The sequence below is a fragment of the Cyanistes caeruleus genome, chromosome 4, assembly GCF_971803275.1.
Source record: "Cyanistes caeruleus chromosome 4, bCyaCae1.hap1.1, whole genome shotgun sequence".
Taxonomy (NCBI): Eukaryota; Metazoa; Chordata; class Aves; order Passeriformes; family Paridae; genus Cyanistes; species Cyanistes caeruleus.
The window spans coordinates 10726548-10749924 of NC_141704.1; the positions used below are offsets into that span (position 1 = coordinate 10726548).

Consider the following 23377-nt stretch of genomic DNA (forward strand, 5'->3'; position numbering starts at 1 on the left):
GTATGCATAAATTCATACTAGCTGAAAGGATAGTCCTTTACCTTATTAGAGAGCAAGAGAAAGGGAAGCAGAACTGAAGGAGAAAACCACTATTAATTGCATGATCTGGTCAGTGATCATTTATCTTTGAGCAGCATCTAAATATTGGTAAGGTGCAGCCTGACAGAACCTTCAGACATTTGGTTGCATGATTATCTTTTGGCATCTGTGAAAAGTTACCTTCTGATAACTTCTATGAATAGTGTTTTCAGGACAAATAATGCAGGTCTGCTTTGGCTTAGTGTGCAAGAGACAGGGGGATAATACACAGTACCTAAGGTCATCAGGAGATTTATGCAAACATATTCAAATTACAGATATTTTATTGCCCTCCCTTCCTTCCTCTCTCATATGCCCCTTACTTTCTAAGATGATAAATCCAAGAAGTTAATTTGTCATGATTCTGCCCATGTGTTACCTCCTGCTTGAAGGTTTTTGATACAATTACATTTGAGTTCACTACAGTTGCAGAGAATTAGATCTTTTTTTTTTTTTTATTTCTGTCGCCAAAATCAATAATTGAAATAAACAAACCCTTTAGTTAACTATTTTCAGACAATTTTTTTTACTGTGTTACACTTGTCACATAAAGTACCAGGTGAGACAAAGTTGTACTTTTGTCATACTGAGGAAGTTCAACTTTAACATATTCAGGAAATTCTGTGTCATCATGTAAATACTTTATATCTAGTCTGAGTTAATCATTCAGGCTTCTTTTGTAGTCATTAGAGAAAAACAAAACAAATCAAGAACCTGAAGAAGGATGAAATTAATAACAAAGGAGAAAATTATGTAGGTTTGGATGGCAGTTTCTTGTGTTACTCTTTTCTCCCTCCTTCACCAGAATGTTTCCCCCCAGACTAGTTAAGGTTTGTTAACAACTAGTTATGGTTAAGGTTTCCCTTTTCTCATGCCCAAGGCTAAAGTACACTGTCATGTTTTAAGCCTGAGGAAATTGATGCATTTTCTGGCAGTGCAGGATTTGTGACCATTTTGTTTGGTATGAGGAACACTGAAGGACTTCTCTGTGTGTACTTTATCTCACAAGTTGTAAATTTTTATCACTTGCTCTGTGTTGTTCTGTTTCTAGACAAGCATGCACTGGTTTGACATGCTAAAGGGGCATCGATAGGCAGTGACAAGTGAGGCACAGCCCACTTTGCCTCCTGTGAGGAGACTCAGGAGTTAGACCTCTGAGCTCTCCCTCTTGTGGCACATGGGAGGCAGAATGAAGTACTAAAGGGACAGTATAATTCCCCAGATTCCAGCATGTTTCCTTTGTTATGAAATGTGTTGAGAATTCTCTTAGAAGACCTATTTTAGAACATAATGTGGCATTGCTGTACAAAATTTAACTGTAAAAGAGATGAAAGTAGTTGTGATATTACCAAAGCTAGAGTAAAGGAAGTGAAATATGGTAGGGAAGTGTAACCACAAATTTAATACACCAGTTATGCACCTAAGCTGGCATCTAGGTAGGATTTAGGAGCCTAAATTCATAATATTAATTCAGGAAAATCCAGCCCAAATCATGTTCAGAAATTTTCCCAGATGTAAACTGTACTACTTGGAATGCTCTGCACATTTTAGTTTCTCTTTGCATTGGGTTGGCTGCCTAAAGTGTAGTGGCTTGCTTAACACCATCATTTCTCTGCCAAAGTTCTTTGGTGAGCCTGATATGATGGTCAGGCCTTACCAACCTGCACCAAATGGTCTGTGATTGCTGTAAAAAAAAAAAAAAAAAGACAGAAGGATAATTCCTGAAATATTCTCAAAAGTAGCTGGATATTTGCGCTCTCCTCCGTTCTGCCTCAGGGTTGCTGTACCAGGAGGGTCTCATTGGTATTGCCAAACTGAGAATGACATTTCTGAAAATGATTGTCTGTGCTCTAGGTTAGTTTGTAATACCAGGACTAGAGCCCAAGCACATGAACTTCTAGGTCATTTCTCACCGCCATATTTTAATAATTGAATTGAATTTTAATAATTGAAATTTTACCTGCAGCCAGCTTGTCAGTATGGTACATTTGGAGACTTCATTTCTGACAGTTGTTTGGAAAGTTGAGAATCAATTTTTAAGGCTTTAATCCTATATTTTACGCCAGTGGCTCTTGTTGGTTTTATTGGTGTTGAGAGTTGAACATTCATAGCAATGCAGTGAAAAATCAGGTCAGCAGACACTGGTCAGTGACAAAATCCAGCATCATGTAAAGTGTTTTAGTTCTCAGACTAATGAGATGCACATAGCAAGAGCAGATTTGATAACTTTTGTAGCACAAATGGAAAAGATCAGTATCACTAGATTTTAGTGTCTTCAGTGATAATGTGTCTTCAGAGCTTTTGATTGCCATCGAAAATACATCAAAATAAGTTTAAATTATTTATTCTACACTAAATATGCATCTGTTGAAAGAAACCCCTCCTTCTAGGAACTTTCAGTGCCAGTAAACCACCCAGTAACTCAGCATGGAATAGCAAACAGGGCTGAGAAAGAGGAGCAACTATGAGAGATTGCTTAGCAAATCTAAAAGTTATTAGAATAAATGCTAGTTTTTATAACCGATAGTCAGTTTGCAAAAACACAAAGATGAAAATGTACAGTGAAATGCTATGAAGGTGAAGCTATTTAAGGGAACAAATAAAAATATGTCTTATATAACACTGAAAACCCTATTTAATAAACAGCAGCCAAAAGACTTAAACCTGTTGAAAATATTTTTCATTCAATGTGAGTTCAAAAGGTCACTGTTTGGCATTCCTCCTCACAGCCAAATCTGCTGAAGTTAACATGCCTTTGGTAAACAAATTCTGATTAAAAGCTATTCAGAGCTGTCTCTATTTGCTTTGTCACAATCACATTGTAGATATTTTCTTTCTATAGCAATCAAATTCATGACACTTATTTAATGGAGCTAAAATGTATTGTGCATTAAGGAGCATTGCTTAATACAAAAAAAAGAAACACTAAAGCATCTGTACCTGTAAAATAGAGGGATTTAAATCTATTATGCAATAAGCCTAATAATAAGTTAGCAGGAACTCAAATTAGAATACCACCTTGAACATAAAAATGCCTTTAATTTGTTTTTTTTTTTTTGAACAAAAATACATTAACTGAACTGGATAGTAATTCTGAAAGACAGGTAAGTGTTGTTATAAACATTTAGCAGATGGTTAAACTGACATAAATGGAGGGTGAGAGGTTTGTTCAAGGTCAGAGAGCAAGTGCCCAGGAGTTCTGACATATAGTTAGTTCTCTGTTCTGATCATGAAACAAATCTCCTTTGTTCTATGTATTTGCACATTACATTTGAAGAGAATAGCCATATTATTGTGCTTGTGCTTCCAAAATATAAGTACAGGGCATACAGAAGAGACACAATCTGATTTTTGCCCCTAAATTAATGCAATTTTTGTTGTAAGGATCAAGGGTACAGAGTTATATACTGAAAGCACTTCCATCATGCTCTGCTACAGTTAATAGTTTGCTGTGGAGATGAGTGGATGGCTGTGGTTGATTTCTATCCTATTGACACTTCCTGTCCTGTACCTGCAGTGTGCCAATTTTAATCTGTCAGCAATCTAAACACCCTTCAGGTTCGGTTTGCTGCTGGAGCCTTTCCTTCCTTGATCCTCCAGTTTCTGTACTGAACCTGTAGGAGGCTGACATGATATTTTATTGAGTATGTTACTCGTCTTGACTCTTCTGCCTTTTTATCTGGAAGCAGAAATTTGTCTTCTTTTTCCTCTTTGCTGTTGTTCAGGACATCCAAATAGGCTAATTGCTCAGTTCTGTTAGAGCCTCCCATTATCTGAAAGAGATAGTGTTGTAATCATGAGATGTTTAATAACTGCAAGTTGAATATAAACAAGTAGGTTTTATCTACTTTTATTTTTTATCTGTGTAAATGCAAAAGAGGGAATTCTTATACATTTTTTTTCCCCACTTTTGGCCAAGTTCTCAATGGTCATCTTGATGAATAAATATGGCAAGTCTAGTTTAAACATGGAGTGAGTGACCGTAGAAGATTTATTTATTTTAGTGGCTTTCCATTCAGATTAAATATAAACAGAAAAGCATAAAAGTTATCTCTTAAATCCAAACCAGAGTTTTGGCTGAGCTTATTAAGTCTGAAGCGTCTGGATTTCAAACAAACAAACAAACAAAAAATACCTCTTTTTGCATATGAAATATATTTGAAATAACTTCCTCCAGCTATTTAGTTTTCATTTCAAAGGCTTTTTTGTACATTACCATGTGCAATCCAAAAGAAAAATCTCCGTCAAATAAGTACCAAACTGTTACCTTCACCTTACATATGTAAGTCAGAGAGTTTATGTGACATGTCTAAAATCAAAAGCAAAATACCAGCAGAATAGGATTTAGAGCTGAGAGGACTCTAATCCACCAGGCTGTGCTCAGCCCACTGAACATGACTTTTATTGTGCACCCAAATACCAGCTGGTGATCACTTGAAGATTGATGGTAGCATGCAGCTCTGGAATGTGTTCCTAAATTCACTCTTTGTGTCAGTGTTCATGGTGTGAAAAAGAGTGAAAAACGTTTGTGCTCTGTGTGTTTAAACAGCAAGTGTTCTTCCCACTGAGCACGGCTGCCCGCAGGCTTGGGGCACTCGTGCTCCCAGGAGCCAGCAGGAGGGACAGCCACTCCTATAAATGACACCTAGCAGTGACAGAGCCAAATCCATACAGACAAAAAATAAAAAAATAAAAAAAGCTTTAATGAAATACTGCACACGTGCTTAGAAATATTTTACTTTTAAAGTTGACACCTGAAAAAAACCACTCTAAGTCTTAATTAATTTAATATTGAAAGTACTCATAGCAGTCTTTGATGTTCAGCAACAGGAGCAGAAAACACTGGTAATGATATTAATAATTTCCAGTTGTGTCCAACCACTGAAGTCCTCTGGGGGACGTGGCAAACCCCATATTCAATGAAGCAAGTTGTGTCATAACAGTGATTTGAAAAAGAATAAATAAAAATTAATGTGTAATCTGATGAAACCACTTGGCTATTCATCCAATAGGAGTGAATGCATTTAATATACCAGAAAAATCTATTTAATGAAAAAGAAAAGAACCAATTGCCCAGACATTTAAAGAGAGGCTTGACCTTTTCTCCCAAACCAAACTTCTCTTGGCTTCAGAAAACATCCCAAACACCCACATCCAGAAAGCAGCTTGCTTCCTGTCAATGGAAAAGGCTGGGTGGCCTTGCAGCTGCAAAATAAAATTCAATCCAAGAGCTCAAATTAGGCTACAAGAGGTAGTACAGTGGGTACTCTACTAAAGCATACAGAACAACAAATAAATGTAGGAAAAGGAATTAAGAATAATGTGGAAAAGTATTCTATTATTCTAAAAATTCTGTAAATGGAAATACCAATGAAAGATTTGGATAAAAGCATTTGTGACACGACTGTGGGATTGAGTGTGGCTGCTGCTTTTGGTGAAATTTGTTATCTCCAATATAATGACCCTTCTGGCATCATGTTGAACTAGGGGTTCATGGAAGGTTCACGGAGCAGGGGATGCCATTTGTTGACCTCCAGCTGCTTTGTTTTCTCACACAGTCAAGTGAGAATAAGTGTTTCTTTTATCCCTCCCAGATGTAAAGCAGAGCTTGCTAACTATCTTGACTTGGCATATAGAGATGATTATCTGATATATAGACAAGACTATGCAGACAGGTAAATGCATCCCATTGACGTACTGATACTGAGGAAACAAGAAAACACACCAAAAATAAGAAGCAGTGGTTTACCTATTTGTGTGTGATACCTGCCATCCCACATATTTGTTTGCTTGGTTTTGCTATGGACAACTTAACCATTTTTATGAGTATCCCACAAAATCCAATTTTTTTTTGTGTATAAAAATACTACCCCTTATTTCAGCAGTCAACTGAAACAAATTTATTACTGTAATTCTTTTGAATGAGAAATACTGCCTTCCAAAGTTTCTTCAGCTCATAACTGGGTAAATTTTACATTATTTTAATGAAGAATGAATGAAAGTTAAGCACTGGGATTTAGCTTGATCTGTTTATGCCTGATGTCTGCCTGATAGCTAATCCTAATTTGATTAAATTGATAATAATAATAATGAAATTCTAACCAAGCCTGCATATACTAAATTGCCCTTTTTTTTAAAGAGTAGTGGTGAGAAGTGACTGGTGAAGATAGGAACAATATGTTTTAAGGAGATTTGTGGATAAAGTAGCATGGCTAAAATTGCAGTACAGTTGGTAACATCAATAAAGGCAAGGATTACTGCAGCAAGGGCAATGATGCCAATTGTAGACATACAGAGATTAGCTGAATCTCTGGGGAGGTTGCTCTTTGAGGAAGAGAAAGGAATATAATGGAAAGGGTTCCTCTGTCTTGCCACAGTGAAGTGGGTTTTTACTTTATTACAGAAACCATAATGAAAAGTTTCAGAGGGTAAGCTGCGTTTTCTGAAAAAGTTTTTATTAACTCTGGAAACAAATAATTTGGCAGCATAGTGAAAATATGCTCAGAGAGAAAAGGACTGCATGTGAGCTAAGAGCTTTCTCAGTCTGAAAAGGAGTTAGGAGACTACTATCATGCTTTCATTATTTAGGTGTTGATTATTCTTAAACATTTGATAGATCTTCACTACAGTTCAGTGTCACCCTTGTTGGTTCATCAGCAAAGATGTATTACCATTTCAAAACTGAACACTGCTACTGCCCAGTAGCTGTCAGTTTTGCAAAATCCAAATTATGTCTTCACTGTCTACCTTGATACATCTGCAAAGTGCTCACTTAGATTGAACAGAAAGATAAATTTGCAAAGACGAATCTAGCAGTAAAACAACCTACCTCTCACCCAACCTTACTTACACTCTCTCCCTTCCCAATATTCAGAGATGTCTCAGCTGACATCATCTGACCCATCTGTTTGTGTGGAGTAAATAGTCAGGTACTTAAGCCTAAGCCTTAAAAGGTTTGCTTTTATCACAAAAGCAATAGTGTGAATGAGATGCAGAACTAAAGAGAAGTCCACTCAGACCTTGTTCTCCTTGTGGCTAACCCATTAGTGGCAAATGGGATGAAGATATATGATTTGGAAAAACAGTTCCCAGATTTCATGATGGTGCCCAGTTCTGACTTGAAAACTATCACAAGCTTCAGTCTTAATTTTTTGGGCAGACAATTACAATAATTCACTTTCTTCCATTTCTCATATCTCTCTGTAAATTTGTATCAGAGTTTCAGTGTCTGCATACAGTCAGGGGTTTAGCTGTCCAGTTAGTCTGATCCCTCCTTGGAACATTTCTCTGCATGCCTGAGCATCACAGGAAGAAGTGCAGTCATTCTTCCAGTTGTGTGATTGGTGGTCCACTAGAAAAAAAAAGGAAGAGCAAAAACACAAGAGGTTACAATGACGAGATATACTTCTCCCAGAAGAAGTAAAACTATGTGGAATCTGTCTGACTTCTCCAGGGGTGTGGCTTTTTTTTTTTCCTTACTCTGTCTCAAAAATAATGTCATACTTGGCAGCCAAAATCTTCTCACTCCTGCATCTGGAAAACAGAAACATCCCAAGTGCCAATGGCAGAGCCACGGTGTGCACCCAGGCTGAGCTCCCTTTGGCCAGTGTGGCAAGGGCCCTCTCTCTCCAAGGGTTTTGGAAAGCAACCAAAGGGTAAACTCTGTGTAACTGTGCAGACTTTGAGGTATGCAGCTCTTGGAGAGCAGCTTTCATGCTGCAGAGCTGTTGTACACAGGCTTGTTGCACACACGGCTTGGAGGAGACTGGCTCTGATATGCATAACTCAGCTGCAGTAATCTTAAACCCCTTTGGCCTGTCTTTATGGCTCTCTAAGCTTGCCAAAGTTGTCCCTTTCATTTTGGGACCCAAAATGAGAGCAAGGCCTGGACAGGATAATAACAAGAAGAAAAGAACAAGATAATATTTGAAAAATAGGATATCTTCTAGAAAGTTCTGTAGAATGGCATTATTTGTAGCATGTTCTGAAATAAAACATTCAAATTGCATTTATATAAAATTATAACTTCACACTAAAATTGGAACTTCATTCTAAAAAGCAAGGAGCATACTTTTCAATATTTTTATTGAAATGCCTATACAGACTTCAGAGGAGTTATTCAAGATTTACAGTGAGGTAAATGGAGGAATAACCTGAAAATTACGCCCAGAAGTGTCTGCAGCCTAGTGAGACTGGATGGCTGGAGGGTGTGGGTGGTCTTGCATAATGCACAATGAAGGAATCTCAGTACTGGAATATTTGGCAAGACTTAGGATAGCTGTGTAACTGCAGTTTGGAAAACATTGACACATTTTTTTCTCTTTGTTTTGGAGTAGGTTTTCTGTTGTGGAATGTAGTATGATTTCACATGACAATGTCTGTGAAAATGAAAAAGGAATTATATCTCTTCTTCATAATTTAAAGCTTCAATAAAGAGGCAAGGAGCATGGTGGGGTGTCTTGGGTTCATAGGTGTGCCACAGAGCCATGTTAATACATTTTGCCACACATGAGTAAGTGGCTTTCTCTTCTTGTGTGTTTGCTTTTGCTTAGAAAGCACATTCCTTCTGCACAAAACTGGCAGCTGCCCACACCTCAGAGGATATGCCCCTCCTTTTTTCTTCAAAGTATATAAATATAAATAATAAAGTATAAGATGAATAAAAGATGAAAATTCTGTTACAGATTTCAGTAATTTTAATAAAGCAGCACTCTGTCATGAAGAATTTCCCTTTTGGTACAACTTTTTAAAAGGCAAAGTGTTAAAAGCCAGTTAATACTCGATTATGATTATTTTTTAAAGTCTGTGAGTAACCAGGATTTCCAGAGTTCTGTGAATTTTGTAAATTGTAAAAAAAAATAAAAAAATAAAAAATTAAAAAAGACCCATCTACTGACATATGTGAATGCTCTGCTTAAGGTCAACTGTTAACTGGTATGTCTTTTCCTATCAACACATGGTCCCCTTCACAAAGAGCTATTGAGTGTTTTACTGCTCCTAATGTATATGTTAAGCTGCTGAAGGTGACAAATTGTTCTTCAGATATGCTTGAGCCACCTCTGGGCCTGATTCTCCAAAGACTTCACCTTGGTGCTCTGATTTCCCTTTATAAAAGACTGCGCTATCTCAGTCCAGTAATGTTTAAATTCCACTCTCAACTCACTTAGCAAATACACCCACAAGTATTCAAGGTGTATATTTGAACCAGATCATACTTAGATATCATTGACATTTCCTTGTTATTTACTCTCATTCCAAATGTAGCAATTAAGTTTCCTTCTAGCAGATTATACATTTTAGCTCTGGGCAAAGAGAGGGTTCTGTTTCAGCCTGTACAGTCTGAACTCCCTTCTCTCTCTCTCATTCAAATGATCTTGTTAATTAGTTAGCCTGTAATATTATGAGCATTTGTAAATCTATTTTCTACCCTTTCATTTTTTTTTTTAATAAAAATGAATTAAACCCCTTTCAGATGGATTCAGAAGCAAGCAAGTGTGCACATCTGTGATTTCTAGTTCTTATGAACCTATTACTTCCTGTATAAAAAGCCAGATTTCATTGTCACAGCATCAAAGAAAAGAGTAAAACTCCCACGCATGAAGAAGAGATAAAGAGATAAAGAAAAGGTCAAAGGTCCACCTGAGCTTTTTTGGGCCCTGTGTAGTTTAGGCACACAAGGGAATGACCAGTAGCACATCTGGCTACTTTTGGCTCTTTGGTGAGGTGACTATGTCCCCATTCACAATGGGATTCACTTGAGCGTGGCTGAGGGATGGTTTGAACACTGCATGAGCAGTGACAAAATGCTTCAGCAGCTCCCTTACCTCAGCCCTTTAACCAGCAGGAATCAATACATATATCTTCAAAGAAAAGGAATATTGACAGGGCAAAGGTGACTCATTCTGAAGTTCTGAAGAGAAATATTCTGGCATTGTTCTCTTTCCATACATAAAATTGAAAAAGTAGTCACTGGTGTTCTCAGACTTGCAATATTATAGCAGACTATTTCCACATGCACTGTGAAAACTATAAAAGTGGTGCATTTATTTCTTCTATGTCTTTAAAAAATTAAAAATAAAGCAAAAAAATAATTAAAAATTTTAGGTTCTTATGAAATCTGATACTATTTAGCTAAATATTTTCCAATCATTTCTGCTGAAAAGTTACATAATAGAGAGATTTGTAAATACAAAGTAGAAGAGAAAATATTGAAGCTAAAATAAAACAGAACTTTTCTTCTGGCTGAACTTTTTTGGTTTTGGGATTTTTTAAATTATTTTTGGTAACTTTACAAATACCTCAGATTTCACTCACGTTCTTAAAATACATAACCATTCCATTCAATACTAACAACATTTTGCATAGTGTCTTGATGTCCAAATTACTTTTTCACCTGTCTAAACACGACCTGTTGGCAAAAGGGGACTATTTCCATTTGATGTTATAATAAAAAATATTGTTCTGCTTAAGTATTTATTTCTAGGGGAAAAAAAATAAAAGAAAAAGAAAAAGAAAATTTCTTTCTTTCTTGTTCCTGGAAGTTGAGATTTTACTTTGCAGTCTCACATTTGGCATGGGCTGGCATATTTGTTGGCACAAACTCAAAACTTAATGAGGCTTAAGAGAGTCTTACAGCCTCTGTAACCAGAGGCTAACATGGAGTTGCTGCTATATGTACACAGGGCATGTGAGTTGTGCACCCCACACCCCATGAGAATGTAAAATGAAATGTTGTATTGCTGACTTTCACATCAGTAAGGCTACATAAATCCATGCCAGTTTGGGCAGCAGAGGTCCTCTGGGGAGATGGAGCCCATCTTCCTGGAAAGCTGTGTTTGTTCACTGTGGTGCTGCGTGTGAATGAATTGTGCTTTACTCCTGCTTGATTCTGAGGCACCAAATCTCTGCTTTTGCTCTGAACTTGCCCATAAAGAGCCTTCTGAGACTGAATCCTTATGCCAGCAGGATATAAGGAGGAAAGCATATTATTTCTTGCACTCTTCCACAGGGGATCCTAAATTAAAAGCTTGTCAGAGCATCCTAGGCTTGCTCAAAGAAGCCCTGCTAGGCTGGAAACCCAGGGATGGCAGAGTGCATGCAGTCTCCCCACAGTTTGTCTCCTTCATGCACAGTTTGTCATTGGATGAATTCAGTCCATTAAACTTGAGCTAGGGATGCTTGCATACAATGGCTGTAGCTTACCAAACCTGCAAGTAAAGATAATTCTTGATTATGTTGAAGTCATTCTTGATTATGCTGAACATTCATTAATAAGTGGTTATGTGAGTCTGCAAAAAGGAAGTTATATTTTGGGAGGATCCTGCTAAAAATTGCATAAATTTCAGTAGCAAATGCATCAAACATCCTTATAAGATGTCAACCAAGGAAGTTACTTAGGGTTTTACCTCTATATATCAGAGATAATTATATTCCTTAGTCTGGGAGTCAGGCTGTTTTTAACATAGTGCTACCATTGAATTTGAAATAAGGAGTAATGAAAATTTGAGGTTGAGTGATCAAATAAGACATTCAGAGGACTACCTGATGGATCTAGCTCTTGTGTCCTTAGGCTGGCTGGACAATTTGGTTATTATAGGCTGTGTGAGATAACTACATCTCCTTGGATACCCTGTCTCTAATAGCTGAAATGGTTTTCAACTCGCCAACATATTTAGGTTTGCTACAAAGGCTTTTGTGATGTCAGTAATAGACATTGCACAAATATTTTGTTATTTCTTTTGTGAGAACACTTTTTAAAAATGAACCTTTTTTTTGTGGTGGATTAGAAGGATAATTAAAGAGTAGGACTTAAATTGTCTAATTGTCAGTAATCTGTGCACTGTGTACAGAGAAAACTCCCAGTCATTGGGATCTCCAAAATGTGCAGTTCAATAATAAGCATAATTCTGGAAAGAGAATTCACTGAGGTTTTTGCTTTTTTGTTAAAGCAACCTGTCCTCTAAGATCAGATTTCTTACAGCAGGGATCAAGTTGGTATTGGTTTTATCTATGAGGAAAGGCAAATTTCACCAATTGATGAAGAAAACTACGAGCAAAGATTTTTTTTTGTATCATTAAGGATGAAAGTTACTTGTATGTTGTTTTACTGACAATTTTTTTTTAGTATTCAGAGAGATGTCTGTAGCATCATTCTCTGTCTAGGTTTTACTGCTTTCAATGTTTGGTTAAATTCTCAAAGCATGGAATAGAATTGCTCAGAATGTCAGTAAATGTCTTCATTTTTTGACAAAAACTTGTTTGAGAGACGAAAGGGAGTGTGAAAGATCATACAGCATCTTTGCAGCCACTGCTTTCTCCAAGCAACAACAACCAGATAGTAAATCTTTAAAAATTCAAATTTTCTTGGGTGATTGGTAAATTTTGTTGAATTAAAATAAAATTTGATTAGGTATAAATTCCCTCCCTACTTTCTTGAGTAGCCCAGAGAGTGTAATAAGCTGTAAGCTTCAGCATTAAAAGAAATAAAACTAATAAATCAGTGTGAGAGTATTTGTTTCACAGCTTTCCTTCCTCTTATGAATGGTGTTGAGTTTCCATAGCTTCATAACCTGACATAAGGTGTTCAGCAGCAGCTCGATGGAGGCAGATTACCCTTCAGGAGCCTAGCAAAGAATAATACCATTTCAAATGGGTTAAAATTCCAAGAAAATAATGGATTTTGATAAGTGAAAGTTGTGGAAATCTGTTGTTTCTGTCTGTTTAAAAGCAATCATCATGATTATGTTTTACATCAGCCATGGTTTCATTGTCAGGCAGTGTCAGTCAGTGAGGCAGGAAGGTGGAACATTACATTGTGCATTCACTGTGCTCACATTTACCCCGTCCTGTGTGGGAAACCCTCCCAGTTTATCCCTGCTTTCCTGGTATATCAAATGTACAGGTGGGAGAAGGTTCAGTTTCACCTCACAGCTGCCAAATGTTATGGTAAAGTTAATAATGCCCAGGAAAAGGGATGAGCACGAGTGTCTGAGGCTGGCTGTGAGCATTTGAGGGCAGCCAAAGGTCCTGGGTGTTAATGGCACTGTGCTGGTGAGTCTCCAGGTGCCTGGGGCAATCCTAGCTAAGAGCTCACAGGGAGAATTTTTTTAAAGTGAAGTAGAACAGTTGATTTTTGAACCACTAAAGAAAAACTTCTGAAAGTACTGTGAACAATTTTCATATGTATTTAACAAGTTCTTTATCAATTTTTAGGCACAGATTGTAAATCTTGATTGTATGTTTATCTGTCATCAGGGGACAAGAGAAATACTGTTTGGGTTCTTTTAATATTACCATAAATAAATGGCTCCTGAAATGGCTCCTGAAATGGCTCCTGTCACACATCTAAATTAATCAAAATTAAATTATCTTTCAGTAACTGTGAATTTTTTCATCTTCCTATGAAACTATTTAATAATGATAAAAATTAATTTGAGTTATGTATCATATATATCAATGCAAACTATATTCTGATATGTGTTCTTTCAATCGTTAGTTCTCTACTAGACAGGCATAAATCCTAGGAATCCAGCTTTTGCCTGCTATTAAAAATGGCTCTCCATCTCAAGTAATTTTCAAAAAAATAAAAAAATAAAAAATTGCTTTCAGCTAACTATGTGTTTTACAGAATTTTCAGACTTGAGGCACACTTCTTTTGGCACAGGTTTCTGTTTGTTTTATTTTTTAGGAGCATATATAGAAAATATTTTTTTTTGAGAGTTTTATTTTATAGAATATCAGTAGCTTTAGATGACTAGTTTAGTATAAGACATTTATTGCTTCTCATAGGGAAAGATGACCAAAAAAATTTGCTTTTAAGAAACCTTTAGCAAAAGTGACAACCCATATTGTCCCAGACAAAGTTTGTAACTGAGAACTGTGGGCTCAGATCTTACATTTATGAATAAACATGATAGCAGTGCTTCATTTTCATAAGTACTGTGTATTTTCCACCCTTTTAGAGTCACAGGGAACATGATTCGATCTTAATATTCATGAAGAAAGAAAGCATAATGATATGTTAAATATTTTAACAAAGACAAATTGTTTATTAAGGTTTTATTTTTCCACTCTCAGCTCTTGAGAAATCTCCCTTCTGTTATTACAGAAAAGTAAAACAATCTGACTGGGGGCCAAAATATATTGGCCAAGCAAAGATGGGAAGGCTGAGCTTTCTTGAGGGCAGCAAGTAATACTTAGATTGCAGTTCCTGCTATTCCTGTAACAGGCCTGATCCTGCACTGCTGAGATCAAAGCATGTTTTCTCTTCACTGTGTTGAAGAAACTTTTAAGTAGAAAAATAGAGTTCCTTCTACAGTTCTGTTAGTTTGGGCCAAACCTGTAAACAAACAACTGAATGAACAGGCACATTTAGGCTTGACTGAATAATCTTGTTTTTCTTTTAAGTTAGCCATGCATGGTGATGAAGAACAAAGTAAAGTTTGACCTTGAAAATGATAAAAAACTATTCTTAATGAAGCCCCCTATCAGGGAAAGGAAGTAAAATGTTCATTGATCTTGTGGATTTTCTGTAGTCATAATATAGAACACATTGATTAATTTAATAAATTATCTTCCTTAAAAGCCAAACCTGTAAATAATAATATCCATTAAAATAAGAGTTAATTGGATGAATGAATAACAGCACTGCCTGGTTTTTATGAGATATGTCTACTTAATGCACAAGATAATAGTATTCAAACTGGAAAAAGAAAATTTGTTTTATGTCAGCCATTGTATTATTATCTAGTGTCCAATGAGGGACCTTCTTCCCTCTCTTGTGGACCCCACTTGTGTCTAAAGATGTCTTTACTTAGAAAGAAATGCAGTTGAGAAGCAAGAAATGTGAGTGGAATGCTTTACTATGCTACTGTCTTTACTATTTCAGAGCTGCAAGAAACTAAGACCTCTGAGTATCACAGGATATCCCACAGCCCCCTGGATTACAGGATATTATTGATGGATGAAGATCAGGATCGGATCTACGTGGGGAGTAAAGATCATATTCTGTCCCTGAATATTAACAATATAAGCCAAGACCCCCTCAGTGTAAGTTCAAGTTTTATTTTGAGAATCTGAGGTTGCTTTACTCCATGCCCTTCCTTTTAAGACAAAAAAATGGTGTTTGATTATTTTGCATTGAAGTCCATGCCCTCATCTTATTGAATTTTCAGTCCTTTATGTGTAATGCAGATGAGGCTATACACTGTTCCTCATACACTGTTTAAAACTGACCTGGTTACCAATTTTGAAGCAATACTCTGCTTGGCCTGGCCTCACGAGGAAAACCTGTGTGGCTTGACACATTCCACCTCTTTCCAAGATAAGGTATTTCAGAGATATACTTCTGGAAGAATCCTCAAGGAAGAATAAGATACACACTACCATTCTCATGCCATATGGAAAAAAAAGCAAGGACAGGGTTTCCTTAACCTTATACTACATTTCTTTTTTTGTTTTCTGCTATCAACCCTAATCACTGAACTATTTTCCAATCTCTTGTTATGTCTGTGTTAGCCTTTGCCCTTCAGTTGGGTAGCTGAGACACCTTATTTGGGGTTTTTGGGTACTGTGACCCACAGCTATTCCTTGACACCACCTCTTTTCTGCCTTCTCTCACTTACTGAGATGATGTTTTCCAAGGACTTTGTGTTCCCTCACCAAACAGTAGTAGGCAATCTCTGTGTGAAAATAATAACATTATAAAATGCTTACAGATTCCTCTCTTGTCTCCAAAGCCAGCTGAAATTCAGCCTCTCTGCTTTTGAAATAGGTGACCTGCAGAAGTACTTGTGTGCCCAGAAGCTTGGCTGTTGAGCTATTACTGCCTGTCTATAGACTTTGTCTTGCCAGTCTTTAGACTGTCACAACTACTGCCCTGCCTGAAAGTGCACCAAAAAGGCCTTGTTCCTCCAAATCCATCCAGTCCTTCAATCTCTGGGCTTTATTACTGTACCTTGTTCCTCCAAATCCATCCAGTCCTTCAATCTCTGGGCTTTATTACTGTACCTTGTTCCTCCAAATCCATCCAGTCCTTTAATCTCTGGGCTTTATTACTGTACCTCAGAGGGGCAGCGATACCCAGCTGGCAATAGGGAAGATAAATGCCTTCCTTAAGAGACAAAGCTTTTAATGTGTCAGGGGAGAGAGGGGGCACTGCCAGAGAGTGATTGAACACAGCCAAGTTCGGCTTTGCTCTGAATTACTCTCTGGACTTTCCTGTCCACCTGAATTTATTGTTCAGGGAGCCAGGAAGGCTCATTCTAACTTACCCATTTAAATTAAATGCCTCTCGTTCAATGGTGTGAATGCATCCTTCCCTCCTCCTAATGGTACCCAAATCTCCCTCTGAAATGGGGCTGCCTTCTAGGATCTGAAATACCTTCTGTGACCTTTTGGCTAATTTCCATCTCCCAGAGATCCAGCCACCCTGGTCAGGCAGGAGCTGTGGCCCAGCACGGCACGCTCCCTCCTGGCCTTGGCAGGTTGGGTTTGATCCTGTGCTGAGTTTGGTTTGGTGTAGGAGGGCCTCTGTTACATGGAATATTTTCTGCACTGTAAAGCTGTGAGGCACTTCAACAGCTCATGTAGGCCTGGAGAAACAAGAATAAAAAACAAAAAAAAAAATCAAGAGAAAGGAAAAACACACAAAGCCCTCTGGCAGTGAATGTGATCACCCAGTATTAAGTTCAAAATGAATCACTGCAATTCTGCAGTCTTCCATTTGTTTATTTATTTTAACAATAGATTCACTATGCAGATTCTATATATCTACAGAAATCCTACATACATATACATTCAAATCCATAATTCTACATCTATATATGTGTGTGTACATATATACACAGATCCTTTAATGATATTGTTTATGTTATCTTGGGGCTAAATGTTATCAGGCTCTGTCATTTACTAGGTTTCTAGGGATACATTTGTAAAGGATGTCTTTCCTACTTCAAAATCAAAATAAATAATGGAAGGAGCTCAAAATACTTACAGTTTGAGATAAACTGATAAATGTTCAGACACTGTGGTATTTCTTGAAAAACTCTCTGAAAGAAATCAATGTGAAATCTTGAGATTTCAAGTAGGTTTTATCGTAATCTAGCCAAACCTTTAATAACAGAATTGAAAAATTTTTACAAGAGCTCTTCTTTCAATATTTTAAGTCTTCTGGTTTCTAGTATGAATAATTTCTACAGGTTCAATACAAGTAAAAAAGTAAAGATGGATAGTAATTTAGGCAATCGTGATGAAAAATCTCTCTTCATTAGAAGAAAAAAATCTAAATTAATTGATTAACTTGCCTTAAAAATATGTAATAAACTTATTATATACAGTCAAAAACTTGGACCTTGATTTTTTTTAGTGCATGCTAAGACGGTTTTATTTATCAACAAAAATCCATTTTTTCCTTATAATCAAAGTGTAAATTTTATCTAAATATTTATCTATTAGTGCGAGGTAATAAAATTATTTTTTTTTAAATTATGTAATCAATATACTACTTGAACAATACTTCTTTCCTTACAGATTTTCTGGCCAGCATCAGCAAACAAGGTTGAAGAGTGCAAAATGGCTGGAAAGGATCCTACAGTAAGTTATAATCCACATGCACACATACACACATATTAGGGATTTGGCAATAAAGTAAGAGCACCTTGAGTGCAGCCAAAGCAAAATGAAATAAGTGTTTGTTTTTCTTTTAAAATGCTTTGAAAGCCAGCCTATAAAGTGAAATTTTGGAAAATCAGGCAAAGTAAACAGAATGCACCTTCAGACTGCCAGGTGGGAGAAGATAGGCAGTGTCCATTTCCTCGCCTTGCTTGGTTGTTACTAATCAAGCAGGGAAATTTCCAGATTTGTCCTGGGGTGATGCTGAACAGCCTGCTGAGCTGCTCTTCCGAGTGGGGAAGTTCTGTGGCTGGCTGCTCCCCCAGGAGCTCACTGTGAATGAAGGTGGTGGTGCCCACTGCCTGCAGTCTGAAAACCCCAGTTGTATGATGATGTTGTATGCTGCTGGCTCCTGCTGAACCAAAAATGTGAATGCCTTTAAAAGTAAATAAGCCAGTGCAGTCTGCCAAACAAGGATTAACTCCACTGATTTTCATGAAGATGACTGATGGCACAGTTTCCAACCCTGTGCTCATAAAACATATGCAGTTCTCACTGTCTTGAGTGAGGTTCAGATGATTGAATATGAAAGCATTGCTGGGATCTGGGTAAGAAAAAATATTAATTAAAAAAAACTATTTTCAGCCTAAAGTGAATTATCATGCTGATTTGAAGATATTACTGTATGTCTTCAATACAAGGCAACAATTGACTTCAAACCTCAGTTTAAAGTTTTTAAAATAAATTGTTTATATAAACAATAAAATCTAGTATTTGGACTTGCTTTCTTTTTAATTATCTCCATTTATGTTGAACAAATCTGGGGGAAGAGGAGACAAATTCAGAGATGTCCTTAAGGAAACTTCCTAAGGTTACATACACCTTGGTCTCCTAGAGGTCCTGCTTCCTCTCATGCAAGAGAAATACGTGAATGAAAATTGGATTGCTGTGTGGAAGGGAAAGCTACATGGACTCCTCTGTAACTCATCTGTGGTGCTCCATCAGAGAGAGCCCAGCTCCCCAAAGCAGGCAAAATGACGTGAAAGGAAACAGCTGTCCAAATCCCGAGACTAACAAATTCAGTAGCTGTTTTCACGATGCAATTAAAGTGATATGTCATGCCTGCTCCCTGGAGTTCCCAGCATCTCATACATTTAGCACTGTGGGGTGACTGTTCTCTGTGTGTCCCTGTTTCCTGCAGCACGGCTGTGGGAATTTTGTGCGGGTGATCCAGTCCTACAACCGCACCCACCTGTACGTCTGCGGCAGCGGCGCCTTCAGCCCCGTCTGTGTCTACGTCAACAGGGGACGCAGGTCTGAGGTACCTCCCTTTTCATTCTGTCCACTCATCTTGGGGTCCATCCTACTGGTCTGATGCGAAAGCTCCAAGTTTTGAAAATGCAAGAATCAGTGGTCCCGGTGTGTTCCTTCACCGATGTTAAGGTGCAAAAGAGCAAAGGTCCATAGTTTTCTGACCTGATACCAGCTAGAATCAAAAATCATGCCTCAAATACGATGGTTGTCCAAAATTCCACAGTCATACCAAAACCTGGGATACATTTGATACTACTTTTTATTTGATATTGTCTGCTGGATTCATTCCTACCATTTGGTAGAAAAATGCCCAAGAAATACTTGAAAGGAAATAGTCAGATGAAAAGTAACATACAAAGTCCACTTTTTATAACTTCCATGTGTTACTGGTTCCCTGGAGAAGCCCTTAATTTGGCTAACTATTCAGGTTAAGCTGGAATTCAGCCTAACACCACCTAGGTGCAATCCCAGTACAGGAAATTTATCTACTGCATGAGTTTTGCCCTACTAAATGGCATCCACACAAAGTTGGGAAGTTTCACTGTAAGATCTTACTTTTTCTAGATAGGTCTCCAGTTTTTCTATATTCAGATTTACTGAGTGTATTTTCAGTACAAGTATCAGATGTCTCAGAAGTATGTGGTCCAAGTTTCCTGATTTGAAAGTGAAATGTTTGTTTATGTGCAAATGTAATAGGTAATAAATTAAGCAACTAGAAGGAAAAAGAAAGGCATTTAAGCAGGAGGCAGCACCTCAGTAGCTTTTGGGTCAGATTCATGTCTGCAGGCACAGGGGTGTGCAGTATATTTTGCAGAACAATGTGGAAGCAGATGTGTTGGGAAGGAAGATCAGAGCGTGCTACCTGGAGCTTTGCCACGTGAGGGCAGCTTTAAAAGCTGGGCTGGCTTCTCGGGAAGACACTGAGAAATTCATCACTGATTTAATTGGGAGTGGGATGGGAATTCTGGCCGAGACCCAAGATTGCTGCAGAGCTGCCAGGGAGGTGATTAGTCAGTGTTTCTCCAGGTCAGTTTGCATGGTATGATCTCAGTGACTTTTGGTAGATCCCTACCTGGCTCCAGCATCCTTAACAGAGCATGCACTCAGAATCACTGCACTCCAATCCTACTAAACTATACAAAAGCAGAGATTGTAGGCCTGGATTTAGAAGCAGAAGCAAGCAGAATTAGTATGTAAATCTATCCTTCTGGTTAAAAAATTCTGCATTAACTTATTTTGATGTATTTTGAAACGGGGTCAATTTTTCCCGTCATTATTCTATTTCTTGAAAAATCATTTAAAACATGAATAGTGATCTCATTTGCCTTTTACTCTATCATCTTAAGTACTGGTATTGCAGTTCAGAAAAGTTTGAATCTCATTATTTTGGACTGTTTGTAAATGAGATTGGGACAGAGGGGAGGGCAGGAAATTACATCTGCAGATGATGCAAGATGTTAAATTTCTTAAATGAAAAGTAAAGATACATGACTTGGAAAAGCAGAACTGGCTTCACTTAGCCTGTCTGTATAGCTGCATGCCTATGATCAATTGATTAAATAAACTGCTGTTTCAGACATCTGGAGTCTGAGACACTTGACTGTAGACCCTTCATGCTCAAAGCCATTACTGTACAGGCCAACAACAGCATCACAGTTTAAACCCAAGCATTTCCTTCTGAACTCATTGCATATATCTGTGCATGACTAATTGATAGAGCAGAATGAGGAACCATGTAGTGCTGATGGGACTAGTGAAAATTCATTTTTTCCTCTGCTTTTATCATTTCACCTTCTATTTGGTACAATTTCCAACGCACAAAAGGCTGTTTTTGCACGTGCAAAATGAATATTTTACAAAGCACATCTGTTTTTCTCTAGAAGCTACAAATCCTGACAGAGTCATATCCAGCAATCATAAGAACTGGTCCTGTTTTGCTCTTCTGTCTCTGGGGCTCCACATGAGCTCACAAAAAAAAAAATAAAAAATGAGGGTTTCATTGATGAGGAAAAATTTTACCCTTTTCTCTGAAACAGAGGTTATAAAACAATTAATTTTCTTCCTTGGCACGCTTGGTACTTTGGTCTTTGGTAATTACTCCCTTAATCACCCAAATATATTCTAATGTCAAAGTAAATGCAAACAGAAGGCAATGTAATCCCTATGTGGAATAATTATAGACTAAATAGCAGTTTAATATATATGAAAATCAAGTGTAATCCTGGAGCATTCTTAATAGAAGAGTAATGAGCATTTTGAATTGGTAAATAGTGGTTTAATATAGTAAATATGGATTATATTCAAGCTGCATATAATCTAGAAGTAAGAAAACAACAAAGATACCACCCAAGATCACATTAGAAACTTCATACTTGTGTTTTACATTGTTTAGAGAGCTTATTACTGAAACAGTAGATAAAATCTCTGAGATTAAACTAGGCAAAACAGAAGGGGAAAAGAGGGGATAATGATATGAAAACTTCCTGCTGCAGCTGTGCATTTGAGTTTGGTGTAATCTTCAATTTGCTGGTGCCAAATGCTTAGGGACTTGTGTGGCATCCCCACTCCCCTGTGATTTACATTAACTGTTAAAGGGATTACCAGGAGTTGCTGTCCTTTCTCAAATAACTATTTTTTGGCATCTACCTGACGGAAGCCTTGCTTTGGAATTTTTGTCAGCTATGTTTTTCTTTGGAAATGTTTAAGTTTGGTTATTTGTTGTTGGGTTTTTTCCCTTGCAATTGTGTCTTTTGGCTTTTTGTTGAAGTTTGGAATTTTGTTGTAGGAGCCTAAAAACAAGTTGTTTGGTATAGAGTGTGTGTTGGGTCAGAGTATCTGCCATTATTGACTGCAGTTTTCTAGGAATGATCTTGGGCCTGAGTCACTTCTTGCTGAGCACACTGTGCTAATATTTCTGGGAGCCAAGAAGTGAGGAGTTGCACCAAAAGGAACAGGTTTTCTAAAGATATTCAGGTTGTTTGTATTTTAAGCTGTAGTAGTCCAAATTGCTTCTACTTTGCTAAATGTATTTCCTGTTCATAAAGTACAAAACATACAAACAAATCCCTGTACCATCATTTCTTAAAAAAACAACAAAAAACCACAACCAACAAACCCCAGGAGATTTCAGACCATGGTAAGAGGTATCAGTAAATCATCTATCACTGTGGATTTGGAGCTCTACACGTAATCCAAGAGATGGTATTGAAGAAAATAAATGTTGGGAGATTTTTGGAGGTCTGATAGCTTAGTAAAGACCAAATTATTTATGCTGTAATCTAATGACAGTTGTTTTAAGAAATTTTTATTTTATATGTATTATTGTTCTAATAGTTTTATTGTAATGTCCTAGACAGGTATAAGTATACCAATATATTCAGAAAAGAAATAATAAATAACTTCAAACCCACAGAAGCAATCTCCACGGATATTATTGCAGAGATCAGTCAACCTATCCTTAACAGACACAGAGGGGACATTTTTTTGATTCAATGTCTTGAATTTATAATAAGAGTCTTGGAAATAACTATGTGTCAGTGTTATCTAACAAAATGATAGAATTCTGAATAGAAGAGTTAAACTACCCATAGTACAGTAAAAGTGGCCAATAGAGCACTGCTAATAGAGCAGTGCTAATGCTGTGAACAGCCAGGCATAAAAATCAGATCTAATGGTTTCTGACATGAGAAGTGACACACAAATCTACTTTGCAGGAACAAATCTTCAAGATCGACTCCAAGTGTGAATCAGGAAAGGGACGCTGTTCTTTCAACCCTAACGTGAATACTGTGTCTGTGATGATCAGTAAGTAAAGACACTCCAAGTTGCTGAGGTCTAAACCCATATGGTCATGTGTAGGGTGGGCTGATGGAATAACCCAAGGCAGCTGGACACAGAATTCAGCCTCCCAGGAGCAGTGCCTTTTGTCTGGCTGATGGGCTCAAGGGGTGGATCCATCTGTGTTTCAAGGCTTGTATGAAGCTTAAAGTGGGTGGAGAAATGAAATGCAGGAATAAGTTATTTAAAGGGGGAGAGAGACACAGGAAACAAAAGGTTCTCCCTTTTCCAGATTACACATTTTGTTCCCAGGAATAGTTTCAGCTTTGCATTACTCTGTCTAGCATTTGTGTTTGAATGGTTTCTGACCTTGTTCATCCTAAACAGCACTTGTGTCTTACTTAATTATTTTTAAAATCTCAGAGTTGCCAGGGAAAGAAAGCCTGAAGACTTCAGATGATTTAAATTTCATTTTTGTTCTCATTGCTGCTGTAGAGCCCACCAACTATAAAGCTCTTAATTCTTCAACTGGCTTTTTACCCAACCAATTTTGCAATTTTCTTCCATCTGAAAGGCCAGAAAGTGAAACAATAAAGGA

At 37.3% G+C, this 23377-nt stretch overlaps 1 protein-coding gene across 3 annotated transcripts in view; it reads left to right on the forward strand.

The window, feature by feature from the left end:
• SEMA3C (semaphorin 3C) overlaps positions 1 to 23377 on the forward strand; it is a 115938-nt gene that overhangs the window by 50073 nt on the left and 42488 nt on the right. For all 3 annotated transcript variants that reach the window (XM_086886623.1, XM_086886624.1, XM_086886625.1), the window contains exons 3-6: positions 14966 to 15126; positions 17608 to 17670; positions 18890 to 19009; positions 22716 to 22806. In XM_086886623.1, the coding sequence (XP_086742749.1) occupies positions 14966 to 15126; positions 17608 to 17670; positions 18890 to 19009; positions 22716 to 22806 (435 nt within the window). The remainder of the gene's footprint in view (positions 1 to 14965; positions 15127 to 17607; positions 17671 to 18889; positions 19010 to 22715; positions 22807 to 23377) is intronic.